This window comes from Cottoperca gobio, chromosome 16, assembly GCF_900634415.1.
Source record: "Cottoperca gobio chromosome 16, fCotGob3.1, whole genome shotgun sequence".
Lineage (NCBI taxonomy): Eukaryota > Metazoa > Chordata > Actinopteri > Perciformes > Bovichtidae > Cottoperca > Cottoperca gobio.
The window spans coordinates 7,313,839-7,329,452 of NC_041370.1; the positions used below are offsets into that span (position 1 = coordinate 7,313,839).

The window sequence follows — 15,614 nt, forward strand, 5'->3', positions numbered from 1 at the left end:
ATGACGCACTGTTCTGATCTCAAACACAAAGTAGTTACAGAATGCCCCATCTTTCAGCCACAATGGCCACCATGCAGCTATGCTCTGGTAGCATTTCCAATCAGAACAATCCCCTTAAATTAGTTTAATACAGGGTTTCCTGTTTTGCCACCAGTCACTGCAACCTAACCATGAAACTGCTATTAACTTGTCCTTTCAAGCATGTGGCACACAAGAGGAGCTTTGTCACAGTGTTGGCATGGCGTGACTTTATGACCTGAATGGGCCAGTGTATTTTGTTTTCACATACGCTTTGTACAGCAGTCAGGGGAAAGCTGGGAAAAGGGGAAAGTCTGCCATTGCAAAAGCAGTTTAAGCAAAACCAGGTAGTCCAATAAAAGTTTGTGATGAATCCTGTTGTCTGAAATGGCTTTATAAACCTCCCTGCTGTAGAGGAGGAAACATGACTCAGGATAGATGTGTGGACTTTCATCTTTACCTCACAGGGCAGGGGCAGCCAGGTGACCGTCATGTAGCTGTGTAACATCTGGAGCTTGGCCTCCAAAGAAAGAGCCACACTGGGTGAAACAGGGAGAGAGAGAGAGAGAGAGAAGCAAGTCAAAGCTCAGTGAGAGGAGACAGACATTTTCGGCCAGAGCTCCAGTGTCATACTTATGGAAATGTAATTAATGTAAATGATGATGTTATTTCTAATGTTCTTGCTGTCAGATGGTACTGGACAACAGACAGGAGCTGGATTTTAAACCATGATACCAGAGATTAATGTGCAACCAAACAAAATAGAATATAAAGAATATAAAAAAAAAGGTAGCCAGCAAGAGAAACATCCAAATTTAAGAAATCTATGCAGCGATACAACGAAAAAATAAGATACTGAGAACGTATACACGCAGAAGATTACTGCATTCTAAAAACTGTTAGGGTACTGATAATAGTAACGGTAGCTAACTTGATATACTATGCAATATAGCTCAGAGGTGTTGAAAGAATACGATCAGGGGGCCAGAACCGCCCCGCCCAAGTGTCAAATAAAGCCCACTGGATGACTTATAGTGTGTGAACATTGTAGAGAAGTTGTGAATTTAAATGTTTCAATAAAATGCACTTCTATTCCTATTTGTCCTCTGGAGGTCGTACTTTCCTAATAAGAGTAGCTATTAGCTATAGCTGGTTACACTATTATAGATCGCACGCTTAATAACACTGTCAAGAAGAGTAGGCTACTGTTCATGCAGGTGGAAAACATGTTTGTCAAAAAGGAGAAGAGTGCCTGGTTTTCCATGAAAAATGGACACGTTTCAATTTCTGCAAAGAGGTAAATGGGAAGCCAGTGTGTTTAATGTGTTCACCTTTTCAGTGCTCAAGGAATATAATATCCGGAGCCACTATTGTAAGGACAACAGAGACCAGAGAATATAAATGAATTGTTGGCAGGTTTGAGGAAAGGGCAGTCTGTTTTAAGTAGTAGCCGAGAGATCAGCGACACGTCTCATCATCCGTTTCGTAAATGATTCTTCATTAAATGTAAACGTACCTTCTGAACACTAAAATAATTTCAAGATGTTGTTATTTGTAGGTAATTATGCAAGGGTTTTTACTGGCCCGGACCACTTGAGTTCAAACTCGAGACACCCTTGATGTAGGTCACCTGCTTTAATGTAGACTATTAATAAAACTGAATGTTTTGCATGCTGCTGCTCAACAACAACAACAACTGGTCATTGGGCTCTGAATGGTACAATAAAGAGCGCTAAAAGCGTCTCGCTGTTGTGCATCTTGTTCTGCACTAGCCCTTTAAGTCGAGGACCTTTTCCAAACAATAATTACTTTTGTAATATCATCTCTGTCTACCATTTCATCTGAATAAGACATCCACAGTGTCATCCACTGACGTAAACATGGTGGATGGTTATTTTTACCGGGCTGCTATTTTTGCGCTCCTTCCCTGGTCCATTCATAGACGGTATTTAAAGCTAATCTCATTGTCACTGGCACAGGGTGTCGCTAATCTGAAGTCAGGGGTCAATCCCTACACACTGACACTAGGTGTTAAAGGGACAGCTGTCTATAAGGCTGTACACATTTGTGACTCTTAAAAGCTCCTCTGACAAATCCATTTGTAAAAAAAGGCAACTTATAAATACATGTGACCTGACAAAACATAACTGGATGTAAAAGTGTAAATTGTTTTTAGAAGGAGAACATACCTTGCCAGCATCACGTTGTCTGTGTCATCCTTGCCCCACTCCCAATCTTTCCCAGGGTCCACAGCAAAGTGCAGAGGCAGCATTTTGTGCTCCGAGTCAGTGAGAGGGATCACAACTGCTGATAGAGATGGGGGAAAAGTATTCTTAGAAAAAAAAGATAAAACATTTTAATCCAGCACTCTGGATTGTCTGCAGACAGAAATACTTCTGAGTGCAATCAATTCTTTAAACATTTAGTCTGCGCCGTCTGACCGATATCGTCTTTGGATGGTTCCAATCTGATATTTTTAGACGATACGAAGGTCAATTGTGAGCACAAGTATTCAGTGTTTCTCCAAAATTGCCCTCTTGTAAAGTGAAAAACAGCATTTAGAACGAGGCAGTAATTTGTACTATATTATATCACAATAAAAGTATTACCTTTTCTTTTTTACATTACATTACATTAAAGGTCATTTAGCAGACACTCTTATCCAGAGCGACTTACAGTGAACTAACTACAGGGACAGCCTCCCTGGAGCAGCTCGGGGTTAAGCACCTTGCTCAGGTGCTCTGGTATTGAACTCGCGACCTTCTGGTCTTCTGTTTGGAAGCCGTACTACTTGACCACTAGGCCATCACCACCCTTTTAACTATCTGTCATCACGATATGACTCAACTTTAACACAGGAAGGTGATCATGTGCTTGCTTGGCTTTGAGCTACAGCGATCCCTCGATATACTCAAAAGTGCAATGGCCATTAGTCACTCTTCTTAAATAAACCACTAAGGTCGATATTAAAATAAAAAAGCATGACTCATCAAGCAAAGGCACCAAGCTGTCAGAAAACTCTAAACCTTGCACGCATACGCATTTTTTTGCTGATCTTCTCAAGTGGAATGTATGTTAAATAGTTACACCCTATGAGTGATGATTTAAAATGATTAAATGATTAATGGTGACTTGGAGGTTGCTAAAAAGAAAAATGAATTCAGATGATAATAAGGATGAATTATGCAGAGCATTACCTTGCTCTTTGGAGCTGTCCCTCTGCTCCATGGAGACAAGGGCAGAAAAATGTGCCTGGTCGTATGCCAGGACCAGAGGCGAGCGGTGGCACTTGGCAGCTGGCACTTCCAGCGGTAGGTAGATGCCTCCAAACGGGATGGGAGCAAAGGCTAGGGAGGAGTAAAAAGGACGTTAAACATCTGAAAAAGGACGACCTCAGCACTGGGAGGATTTGAGCCAAAAATAAAAATGAGCTTTCACCTCTATCAGTAAATTAAACCAGTGTTTCATCTTTTGGAGGTTTATTTATATCTATTTTCAATTTTCAGCCCATTATGACAAGACTGACACCTTGTCTTGACTCTCTGATATCAGTAAATCAACAGTGTCAAGTCACTCAACAACAACTACAACAAAAAGTCATTGTTTAATGCGACAGAAATGGGTCACACAGTATTTGGCAGTAGTTCATATCGTTTCTTTTACCCTGCTTGATATACCAATGGGTGTTGTTTACTTTATTAGGAAAACTCAGGCAATTAATCAGTCGCTGACAACTTAGTCAATGGTTTTCTGCATATGACAAACCTAATTTATGTGAGAAACAAAGAGTTATATGATGAAATTATGAAAATGATTATGAAATACAGAACACGACGCATTAGCAATGTGAGGCTTCAGGCATATTTACCTTCTCCTCCAGAGTCCCTCAGCATGGTGTCGGCCACCACCACTATGGGTCTCCTGAGGACGTGGGCCAAGACAAAGACGTGAAACTCCTCTAAACTCTCATACACAGGTTCATCCGAGGACTCCGCCCTGAAGATAACAACAACACAGCCTTTGGTTAACAGCAACACAGTTGTTTATACTGTTGCAAAACCAGAGATAATCGAAACTTGGGATGGATTGCAAAAGATTTCTTCTGACTAATAAAAACAAAAAGCATGTGAATTGTAGACTTTTGGGTGGAATCCACAATAAAACTAAGAGTTTGTATTGTGGAGCTTTGTCAGTGTATCTAACCCTTTGAACTTATGCTTGTTACAATAAATAGCAGATTGTGACTGTGAGAGCAGTACGTTTCTCCATGAATAAAAACATGAGTGTGCGTTGGGTTAACAGTCCCTGCATTGTCCGAGCCAGACCTTACCCGTTGGTGCCGTTGGTGCTGTAGTGTATTCTCGGCTCACTGGAGGCAAGCTTCAACAGTTCATTCCACTCTTTCTGCCACTCTTCCTCCGTGTACACCAGACCAGACTGAGGAGGAAGGAAGGAAGGAAGGACACACACACACACACACACACACACACACACACACACACACACACAATTTAGAGAGGGAGTGTCAAATGTCACAAAAGCATGCACCGACGTTATGGCGTCTTACCACAAAGTTACATGCTGACAATTGAGGAAAGCAATGTAACTAACGCCTTTTTAACCCCCCCCGTGTCGGTCACACAGTAGCAACAGAACCGTCATTAATATCATGTTTTAATCTCCATATACGGCAAGAAGGAAGCTGCTCAATAACCCTCTGAGCCCCACGCAGTTTCAGACCTCTAACAGCAGAATCATGGCTAGAAGTAGGGAGAACTCAGAACTGTCTTTTGTGCTGTAACACGGTTATAATGCCATAAATTGTAATAAATAAATAAAAATTCTTTGATAATTCAAGTTATAAAAACGGGAAAAACCTGTAGTCAGTGCCCAATATTTGTAAAGTGTTACATATTGAACTATTTAAATGTTTACAACCTCTACTCATAACCTCTCTTGTCCTCTCTGCTTTGTGTAAACAGCCTGAAGTTCAGTCGAAGTTTCACTGAAGTTTTGTCACGTGACGGTTGGTCTCAGCCAAGTCATTTCATCTTTTACAGGATTATTATGTTTTTGGCCGAATTTTAAATGTGACATGTAGAATGAAGTGATTTGGATGGAAAAATCACTATTTTAAGGTTTTACTGAAAGAATTGTTCGTCACACAGGATTCGTTCAAGGACTGTCTTATTATGTTTTCTCCTCAGAATCAATGTTCAGATTGACCCACGCAGTACATTCTGACAAGACCGCGTCCCAGCGCAGCCACAGTCCTCTACCGCTGGCCACTGTGCAGCTCCACTACAGCAATTTTGGTTTAAGTGATTTGCTTAAGGACACCTCTGTGGTAGCTGTTGAAGAACATTAGGCAGTCATTCGTGTGGCATCTCCTCTGTGGGTGTCTGCGCGCTGCCTGCAACCGCTTTGGAAAACATACTCAGTGTGTTGCTATGCTTGCTTTCATGAGGAGAAGAGTCATTGTGTTCTGAAAAGAAAAAAGGCTCTAAAGATCCTGGTTTTGCCTTTGTAGAGTGTTGAAGTGCATGCACAACTCTAACAGTCTCTTTCTGGGGGTTTGATAAGGAGTACCAATAGTAGGTGGAGATACCAGCACTTACAGATAATATAGTTAAACAGTAGGGAAAAGATAACACAATCTTAAAACCACTGTTTGTATTTGATAAGGGCTTTAGCATGTTGTTATGGCTGGTTTATTTATTTATTTATTTATTAGGTACACCTGTATAATCTAATGCAATCCAATACAACTGTTCTGCCAAGTCTATTTCTATAACGTTGCCTTTAATGTTCAGGGTTATATAGGAGGTGGTAATTCAATCAAATGTTTTATTATTTAGGTCATAGTTAGTGGCAGTGATGCACTGGACTGTATCTCTCATGTATGTATAAAAAGGTATACAAGCAGAAGCACCTCCTAATAGTATTTAGCCCACAACACTACTAACTATGACCTCAACAATAGACATGCAATAGAGACATGCAGTGGATCGCAATAGATTGCAGTCATATGCTAAAGAGCGACTTTTAATAAGATTTCTTCATAGGTCTGAAAATCTAAAATATCTACAGCTACAAATATTTGCAGTATTACTACAGAATTACTATAGGCATGATCGACTGACTTCATAGGACTGGTACACCAGATTACCCAGAACTTCCCCATAAATCCAGGCTATGATTACACATTTACTGGAAACCACTCAGAATAGAACAAAGTTTACAGCGAGTTGGCATCTCGGCTATTTTTCCTGTTGCCACTGTGTTTTGGAAGAGCTGGGATTACATGGAACACAGAAAACTAACAAACAATAGTGAGCTGTGTGCACTTGACATTTCAAATGATCTACTGCAGACGTGCGAACAGCTGCAGGGCATGTTGGTATAGGAACCATGTAAAGGCCTTCACTTGTCCATTGTGCCAGTGTATTTTTTCCCATTTGTTTGAATGAGTTAAACAACATTCTGGCGTTCACAAGCTTCTCCATGCTTTAGACCACCACTCATCACAGAATTACAAAAATGACCTAGAGAAATGTGCAGCCTCTATAACTGACCTCTTTGTTCTGCTGGGTCTGCTGCCACCTCCACCTGCGCTTCAGCGCCTCTCTCTCCAAGCCGTGATCCATCAGCGCGTAAAGGGACTTCCGTAGCATCAGGTCCCGGTCATGAAAACCCCACATACCTGCATTAGAAAACAACCAAACACTCAAAATCTTGATCAGAATTGCACTTTTTTATGAACTGATTTAGGCGTTTTTTCATATTTTACACATTTTAGTGTTGACACGAATTCCCTTATTGAAAGACCAAAATAAATAAATGAACTGTGAACCAATAAATGAAAAGCTGAATTTGTAGCTATGTTTTTCCTTAAAGTGGCAAGAGACAACCGAAGTGTTTCCAAGGGGGATTATTGTTGGCGCCACTATCACCAAGACAACTTATTCAGACCATCTGGGAAAAAGCAAGAAACATGTTCAAATATATTATATGGTCATTTAATCCCAATGTTTCTCAGAGTAATCACAGTCCACGGCTCTTCTGCCAACAGCACAGGCTCTCTCCCTCTCCTCTGGCACCGACAGACATTTTCTCCTTCACTGCAACCGACACAACCACTAACCTTTAAGCACATTAATGCATAAGGACGTCAACAAAATGCAAATGAGGGTATGACGTCATCTGGCGACTTTAAGCCCTTATTGGAGCTAATGCTAGCTGCTTTCATTGGAACAGAATGGGCAACAATGCACAGGACACACTGCGTCTTGTTTTCCACGTAAATCGAGCCTTCGTTTTCTGGGAGATCGTATCCGGTGTCAGACAGAATTGTATAGAGAAAGCGAGGCTCATAGGGAACCAGTCCAAACGCTGACGGTGTCATTATTCTAATGCCTTTATATTGTGCAATCGACACTTACTTCATAACGATGAGTTAAAGCAAAACACTAGACTATTGCCACTTTAACCGTATGAGTGTTTTTTTTAATTAAAAGCACAGGTTAAGTGCATGAATATTACTTTCACATCTACTATCCAGGAGAACACCAAGGGCTTCAACAATGTCAGTTTCTGTGCTAGGCTAAATGAGTGTTGCACTGCAACATTGTAAAATGCAATTAGTGCTTAAACCATCACTCAAGCTATCTCAATGAATGCTGATGGAGTGTGAAACTGCACGGTATTAGGGTGTTGTTTGAAAGGTCTGTGATACTCACCGAGTGAGGCGGCGTGTAACAGGCAATTTCCGTCTCCGCTTGTTGCCAGAGGCAGCAGATTCTGACAGTTTGAAACCACTTTCGTCCACCAGTTCAGTCGCCCTGCAGGCAAATAGGAACAACTTAACTCACTTTTATTGTAATACTAATATGGAACGGTATTAATCCAAAAACAACTGATGGGAGTACTTCACAAATGGAAAATAATAAAGAGGTTCAGAATATTGTATCTCGACTAGTCACATGACTAGTCTAGAATAAAGTTTTGCTTTTATCTCCGCAGTCATATCATGTTTTTCAAATGAAACAAATGTTAATTAATAATATGAATGTGCAAAAGCCTTTGCACTTTAAAATGTGGTAGATATGAATTTACTACGGCTTGAAGACAAAAGCCTTCATCACGGCAGACATGCCCACAGGTGTTACTAGTGACAATAACGATCGCTGTTCTTCAGTGAGCCAGATGCACAATACCAGGACCCTGAAACCAAAGCAGCAAAATGGACTTCAGAAATGATTAATTTTATTATTTACACCTTTGCTCTTCCTACAAAATGTCCTCTGTGAAATACTGACATTTATTTTAATTGATTTTAAATTAATGTATGCTTCACAATGTTGTGAATCCACTGTATATCTTTAGTAGCTTTGTATCTACAGAGGAGCTATGTGATGTCAGGGAACAAACAGCTATTTATTTTAAGCAGCAAGCCCTGATAACAAATCCCAAATCCTCATGTGTGTGTTAGTGTTCTTCTCACCAGCGTGCTCCAAGGCCACCATCATCGACTGCTCGATGAGGTCCCTCTCGATGAAGCCACGGAAGTCATCCCGGTACACGGTGAGGTCTGGTAGTTGGAAAGTGCACAGGGGCGTGTCCAGAAGCGGCTCACTGCTGCTCCCTCCAGTGCTTGAGATGTGAGAGCGCGCCAGGGACACGATGGTTGAACTGGCGTGTGAAATGCCCCTCGAAAGACGCTTTTCTGTAGCAGCTAGAAGACGATAGCAGACGATGGCAGAGGATGTGGAGAAAAGGTGGTATGAGAGTATATCTTTACAAAACATACATTCGTATTATTCTGTTGGCTGTTAGGACACATTTGAGTGCAACACCATCTGAGGTAGGCTCACAAGGAGCGGTCTCTTTTTAATTTTTAACAGGGTAACTATTAATTAGTGACCTAATTCAAAAGTAACCTTCTCAACACTGCTGATAATTGTCTGGGCCTGCCATCAGTGCGTCCTCGTGTAACATCACTGACTGAGCCCAGCACTTTAAACTGGTGTAACTACCAGTATGAATAAATCTCATTTGCTGGGTGCCTCACCTTGCACCACCTCATCTTGGCGGTGGAGTATGGGCCGGCCTACCCGGGCCATCTCCTTTTCAGGTTGCAGATACGTCCTGTCCTCTGTGAATGAATATGTCAGGTTCCCAGCATGCACCTGTCGTAGCTGCTCAAAGTCACTGAGGGCAGCAGTGAAATCCCAGTTCTTGCCTGTAGACAGAGATAGGAACAACATCTGTCTGAGCCACCAGACAACCTGAATCTTGTTTCTATGTCGAGCAAATGACACGAACTTAATGAGTTTAAATATTTACCATACGCCAAAGCAACCATAAACTGTCTTATCTTATGTAAAGGCCACTGGCACATTCCTTCGCTTGGGTAAATATCAGAATTTGGCGCACATCTCGGGTCTCTGGTTTGCTGTCGTTCACTGCATTACATTATATTATATTTTTAACCCATATTCTTATCTGCAACTTGTGTTGCTGCTATGCAACAGGAGCCTTGTTGACTCTAGATATACCTTGCTTCTGTTAGTGTACAATAGCCTAATTAACAGTAACAAGCCAGAAGCACTGACTGAGACTGCAGCTCAGAACATCACCAGCTGTCAGATCCACACAACCCCCCTCCCCTTTTCTTTCTTAGTATTGTATAATTGTATAAGGAATGGAAGCAGCAAAGACTAAATTAAAGGATAAAAACAAATGGGATCAAAGTAACTTAATTGAACACATTTGGTGGACACGTAACTGATTTGAAAAGATTGCTTGAATTGATTAAAGTTTAACTTCATTTCATAAAGAAAGACTGGATAAAAAACAGACACCGATTAGATGTTCACCACTACTTCATTTATCACTCCAAGTTTGCATTGTTGAGGGTATTTATTGTGTAATTTGTCAATTACATCAATTAATATACTTAATGACGCACTGTATCCACAAGGATAGCAGTGATCTAGAAAATGTAAGGCTGTATATAAATGAATGTAAATTCTAAATCAACATTTAAATGCAGATACAATTAGGATACACTAATATTATTAGTATTAAATTATTATATTTGCACAATTAGATTCCAGTGGTGGCTGCATAAGGTTGTTTCCAACATTATTTTTGCAGTCAAAAATCAGTTTTCTCTCCCGTTTGCCGCACATAAAGGCACCTGTACGCATACAATGACAGATATTCAAAGCTCGATACAGAAACCTAAATAGAAGCTTCGAAATGTAAAAGCGATGCCATTCAGTACAGCCCTGAGAACATTATTAAAATGTTTACTTTTTCAGATGTTTCCTGTCTAAGACCAGTGGTATTTTGTATTTGTATAATGAAATTCTCTTCAACTCACCCTCTAGCAGGTCTCTGGCCAATCCTGGTTCAGCTCCAGTGGAACGGACAAAGTCGGATAGGACTGCGTCCATATCCACGGTCATGTGATCATGAATTCACCAGGTTGCGGGTTGTAGCCGAGCAGAAAAAAACAAAAACAAAAAACAAACACGGACTCCGCTCTTCCTGATAGGGCAGCAGGGGAACTGGTGAGGGGGGAGCAGTCCTCTACCTCGTGCTACTCTACCTGCCACACCTGAAAAGAGAACACAGATAAAAAATAAGATTAAACCTCAAGGTATAAACTCATCAGAAGTGAGTTTACAAGAGATGAAGGCAGCGTTAGAGCGTGGATGTTTCCAACAGCGAATGTAATGACCCCCGCTCAACCCCTTTTCCAATGCAAGCCTGTTGTGGCCTAGTTGGTTTTGAACTTGACAGCTTTCAAAGCTGTAGCACACAAAGTGGGCAGGTCTCACAAACTGTTTGCTCAGATATGCATTTAAACCCGTTAAAAGTCTAACAACACATGTAGGGTAGCTGCAGTCGGGCGCGTGACGCTCGTCATGTGGGAAATGTTACTGTGTGGTTTCAGTTTTCATCCTGTTTTTGTGAACACTGTCTTTGTATAATAAGCTGTTATGAAATAAGAAAAGCTGTCAGGATATATCACTTAAAGTTATGACTTTTTCAAATTTGATACCAAAGTGCATAATTACCGCCTTCGGATATGACCTTTTGAATATGTAAACAGACAAGACTTGTATTCTGCTCGAGAAACGGACCATGAAGGATCTGAGCAGAAAACACTTAAACCGTGTGCTAAGAGAAAGCCAGTGAAGTGTTCAGCGAGTAGCCAAGAGGAAGTCTGTTTTTATTGTAAATTGCATTTCAGAAACTAATATCAATTTAGATTTAAAAAAAGTTTAGAAACATCTACATTTCAAGTATATTGGACCTCAATGTCAAATACATTTTGGTACATTTGTGCAGTGTGATATAACGACACAGTACTCCTTTGAAATCAATTACACGATTTTACTCTTCAAATTTCAATAGCAGATCAAAAGGACCAGCATCAGTTAGGCACCGAAATCAATACAGAAACATTATCAAGACTGAGAGTCAGCATAGATGGGCCGTTGACACAAAGGATGTAAAAGGGCAATCGATGCACGGCCAGACAAAAGGCATGCACCAAAGTAGCTCTGGCTAAAAAGATGTGCTTTTGGGGCCAAGCTAAAACTAAAAGCCTTTATTTTACCAGGAAAGATATTCTGAGTGTGCGTACACTTTTTCCAGTAGTGCTTTGAACCACATGCAGATAGTTACAAGCCTTGTTCTGTAACATTTGTCCTTCACCAGCACTTTGCTTGGTTATTGTCCTTTTTAGGTCGGCCTATATGATAAAGCTTGCAGTTCAAAAAGTAAATACATTCTTTCATGTTAGGGTTGCAACACTTAATGCAAAGCTCAGCTATAGTATGCTACTGTTACTTGAGCATTGTGAGCATTACTATCAACCACGAGTATTAGTTTAGTACATTTGCAGAATATGACGCGGCTGCCGTTTAACAAAGCACCAAAGTGATTTAAATACAGCGTCCGACATGCAGTCAGCGCAGGAACAATGACAATGTTTTCTGGGTAATCCAAGAACAAAATTGCTGTGAACCATCGTAAAACTATCCAGTCTTTATTCTTCCTTGAAGTTCATAAACTGCCTGATCCAATTTTGCCAGACTTTTTTTTATCTACCTACAGTCATCTATTCCCATCCGTCCCATGGCTCCACCACCACCCAATGTTCCTGCCTCATCTCTGACTCAGTGAACCCTTTTCCACTGCGTCTGATGAGTCACGAGTTTACTCTTCTTACACCTCTCCATCCTTCTCTTGTTTGACGCTCTCCCTACCGCCCTCACTTTCTCAATCATTATAACAGTAAAAGCCACACAGTCACGCAGGGGAGGAACAGACTTCAGCACAAAAGGCTTTTCTCAGCCAGAAGAGTATTTCTGGAGCGTTCAGAAGGCATTCAGCAGCCTCCCCTTGCAGGGTCTCCTAACATTCTTGTCAATTCTGCCATATTCAGGTCTACTGACCACATACACAACAACTTAGAGATGTGTGACTGTGGCCAGTTAACCATTTAAAACCACAGGGGACATAGACCCCATTCTGACTAATAGAGAGGTGTGGGATAGACCGTGTTCTGACCAATAATAGCACTGACTTCATCATAAAACACCAGTGTTGTGTTGGAGTGAGCGAGTTGCTGTAGGTACCAAAGAAGATCTTTTTTACAGGTCATTTAGCAGACGCTCTTATGTAAGATGTAATACGAAGCAGTGCAGCAAGCCCAGTTTGTTATCAGACAAAAAAAATAAAAAAGGTACACACCTTAAAAAGGTATCACAATTCATATGTGCTTGTTTGATAAAGCACCGCACTACGTTTGTCTATGGGTTCACTGTGCTGCAGCAAAAGCGGAGCCAGGATCAACTTTCTTTCTTATCGGACTGACCGGCTCTTTTTTTCAGAGCCTCTTAATAAACACCAGTGCAGTGGTCTTATTTAAATGAATGAGGAGCTATTATCGCATTAGAGGGTGATCCTGATCTAAAAAAAAAAGGTATGGCTGCTCAATTATGGCAAAAATCTGTCAGGACATTCTATGTAGTTTGGTTTAACGGTAACAAGTATGCAACAGGAGCAGAATCGGGACTCTGACAACAAGGCATTACATTGTGACACAAGTCTCATATGAATGTGCTGAATGCAAGCGACCTGTGTGACGCAGTAGCCCTGCATCACACATGCCTCTCCTATATATATATATACATACGAGGTATTATAGTATTATACTTGTGTTGACTCTGTAGTGTTTTCCAACTTGAATATAGAAAAACAACTCCACTTCCAATACATAGGAATCTTTTAATGAATTAAAAGAAAATCGATGTGAAAGTCATTTATGTATTTATTAATTATATTCAAATGTTTAGTTAGTATACATTTCCACGACAGTTATTTATAATAACCTGGCAGCAATATTAATGCTTGGAAATCATTGTAGTGTCAATGATTATCTGTATTCATGATTATTGGTCCGATGGCCTCTGCCTGGACTTCAGGGTGCTTTGAAAAGCCTCTTGTTTCTTTCCCTTTATAGCGTGACACAAATGTGATTTATTGGTTTGATTATTCTGTTATTTGGCCTATTGACTACAAATACTGGCACTGACAACACAAGGCACTGTTTAAAGGGAGATAAAAGTGAAGGGCTGTGGACAGAAAGTACCAACACAGACCAACAAAAGGCTTGCTGTTGTCACTGTGGGCCTGTAACATCAGCCATTCCTGTGAACCCACTCTGATGCGTTTGATATAATGTCACATGGCTCTTCTTCAAAAACACAAAAAAGGGAACTTGTTTTTAAGAAATCGACAGATTGTGTCCCACAAGGCCTCTGGTGTGACACCGTACGATCATTAAATGACTAATCTGTTTCATAAATGTTTAAATCAATCAGTATGCAGAGTGAAAAGGACATGTAAAAATGTAATTGGATCATATTTGAGAGCATATTAGTGATTCAGATTAGCCTGCATGAGTCAACCATTATTAAGGAAGGTGGCTGCTATGTGTTATGGTTACTTCCTAAATTGTGTTGGATGCGTCAGAATGTACAGTCCATTAATGACTATTAAACCATATTATGACAACAGTGATGGTGTGTGAGCCTACGAGTTTATCGAGTTTATCAAATGCAAGATGCAATGTGGAGTGTATGTATTGTAAAACTTTACCCAAGTGTCACATGCTTGGCAGGGACTAGAAAGGAAAGTCAATTCCTGCACATACTTATCACGTCTGCATTGATTTATTTATAAAGACTCAACGTCTTTTCTCAAGATCTAGCAACAATCATAAAGTGACACAGTGCTTAAATAGAATAGAGTTCTTAAATTGTTTTTTATACACAAAGAGTGTGGAAATGACATAGAAGTCGATGTTCACCTCTAATGTCAAGGCAGTCTCATAGCACATTGAGATCAAACAAATACATAAATCAAATGTCATGCCATCATCATCTGACTTCTTTATGTGGTGGACAACATTTTCAATTTGACAACCAGCAAAAAAAAAAGAAATGTATACGGTACAAGAAAGACCCTATGTGGTTAACTGGCTAACATGAACAGTGCTGCTGCCAACATGGGGCAGTCAGTGATTTGTGTCTAGGATGGCTGAGCTTTTGTCTGGCAGGAGGGCTTACGTAACAGGAGCTGCTGACACGTGGGTGCTGAGCTGAAGGCTGGGAGAATGGCCTGGATCACTGAGAGAGGCGGAGAGGTCACCACAGCCTACTGCGTCAGCCCCTCGGTGGGCTGAGAGGGTCAATTAACTGCCGGGGCTGGGGACACAAGTTTGTTTTGCTAGGCCTCAAATCATTTATGAAGGAAACATTTGTATACTCTTCTTATGGAATGCGTGCCCTCACATTTGAGATCTTGCCTACATCCACACCAGGAGAAGCGGCTGCTGTTGACCAATGAGGCATCCAGGAGAGTTCAACAAGCCCAAATCTCTGGTCTGACAGGAAAAGATAAGGGCAAACTACAGCATATGTTTGTGACTACTCATGCTGTGGGGAAGAATTGTATCTACAAATGTATTTGTCAATTAATAATTACATTTTGTTTATTATAATGGGTTTAATTGAGCCCACACAAAGCGACACAAGGTACACATGTCTGCATGTGTCGTAATCACTGAGGACTTGTGAACTGCAATGATTATATCTCTGTGTTGTAGTCCTCGTGTTGCATTTATTTGGTTATTTTTATACTGATATGGACCTATGTGTCTGAAATAAAGTAAATCTATTCCTCTGACATTTATCTACATTTATTATTTTGAAGCTAAGAATTTTAAATTGACATTTGATACATACAGCCCTGAGCTCTTCACTTTTAATTATTTTAGTCTCTGTTTTATATATGAAGCATGCTAAACGGTATTTCTTGTCTTGTTTGTTGTTGCCCTCATTGTCTTTGTTGTTAAAAAGTCCAGACAGGATTTAGCAGTGTTGGTTCAATGTGTTATCAGCCTGGGCTGAGGCCATTACCCACTGTTCACAGCAAACCAAGATAAGGAACATAAGGAGAGAAACAGACAATACAATGTTTAACAAACACCAAAGGGCAAGACAGAAAGACTA

General features: G+C 40.6%; 1 protein-coding gene across 1 annotated transcript in view; it reads right to left on the reverse strand.

Moving 5' to 3' along the window:
- otud7b (OTU deubiquitinase 7B) overlaps positions 1-15,284 on the reverse strand; it is a 21,119-nt gene extending 5,835 nt beyond the window's left edge. Inside the window, 12 exon segments of the mRNA XM_029451456.1 lie at positions 479-557; positions 2,208-2,325; positions 3,216-3,365; positions 3,887-4,014; positions 4,349-4,455; positions 6,594-6,721; positions 7,758-7,859; positions 8,522-8,752; positions 9,089-9,259; positions 10,406-10,642; positions 14,670-14,807; positions 14,895-15,284. Of these exon segments, the coding sequence (XP_029307316.1) occupies positions 479-557; positions 2,208-2,325; positions 3,216-3,365; positions 3,887-4,014; positions 4,349-4,455; positions 6,594-6,721; positions 7,758-7,859; positions 8,522-8,752; positions 9,089-9,259; positions 10,406-10,490 (1,299 nt within the window). The 5' untranslated portion in view covers positions 10,491-10,642; positions 14,670-14,807; positions 14,895-15,284.
- Between the last annotated feature and the right edge of the window lie 330 nt (positions 15,285-15,614).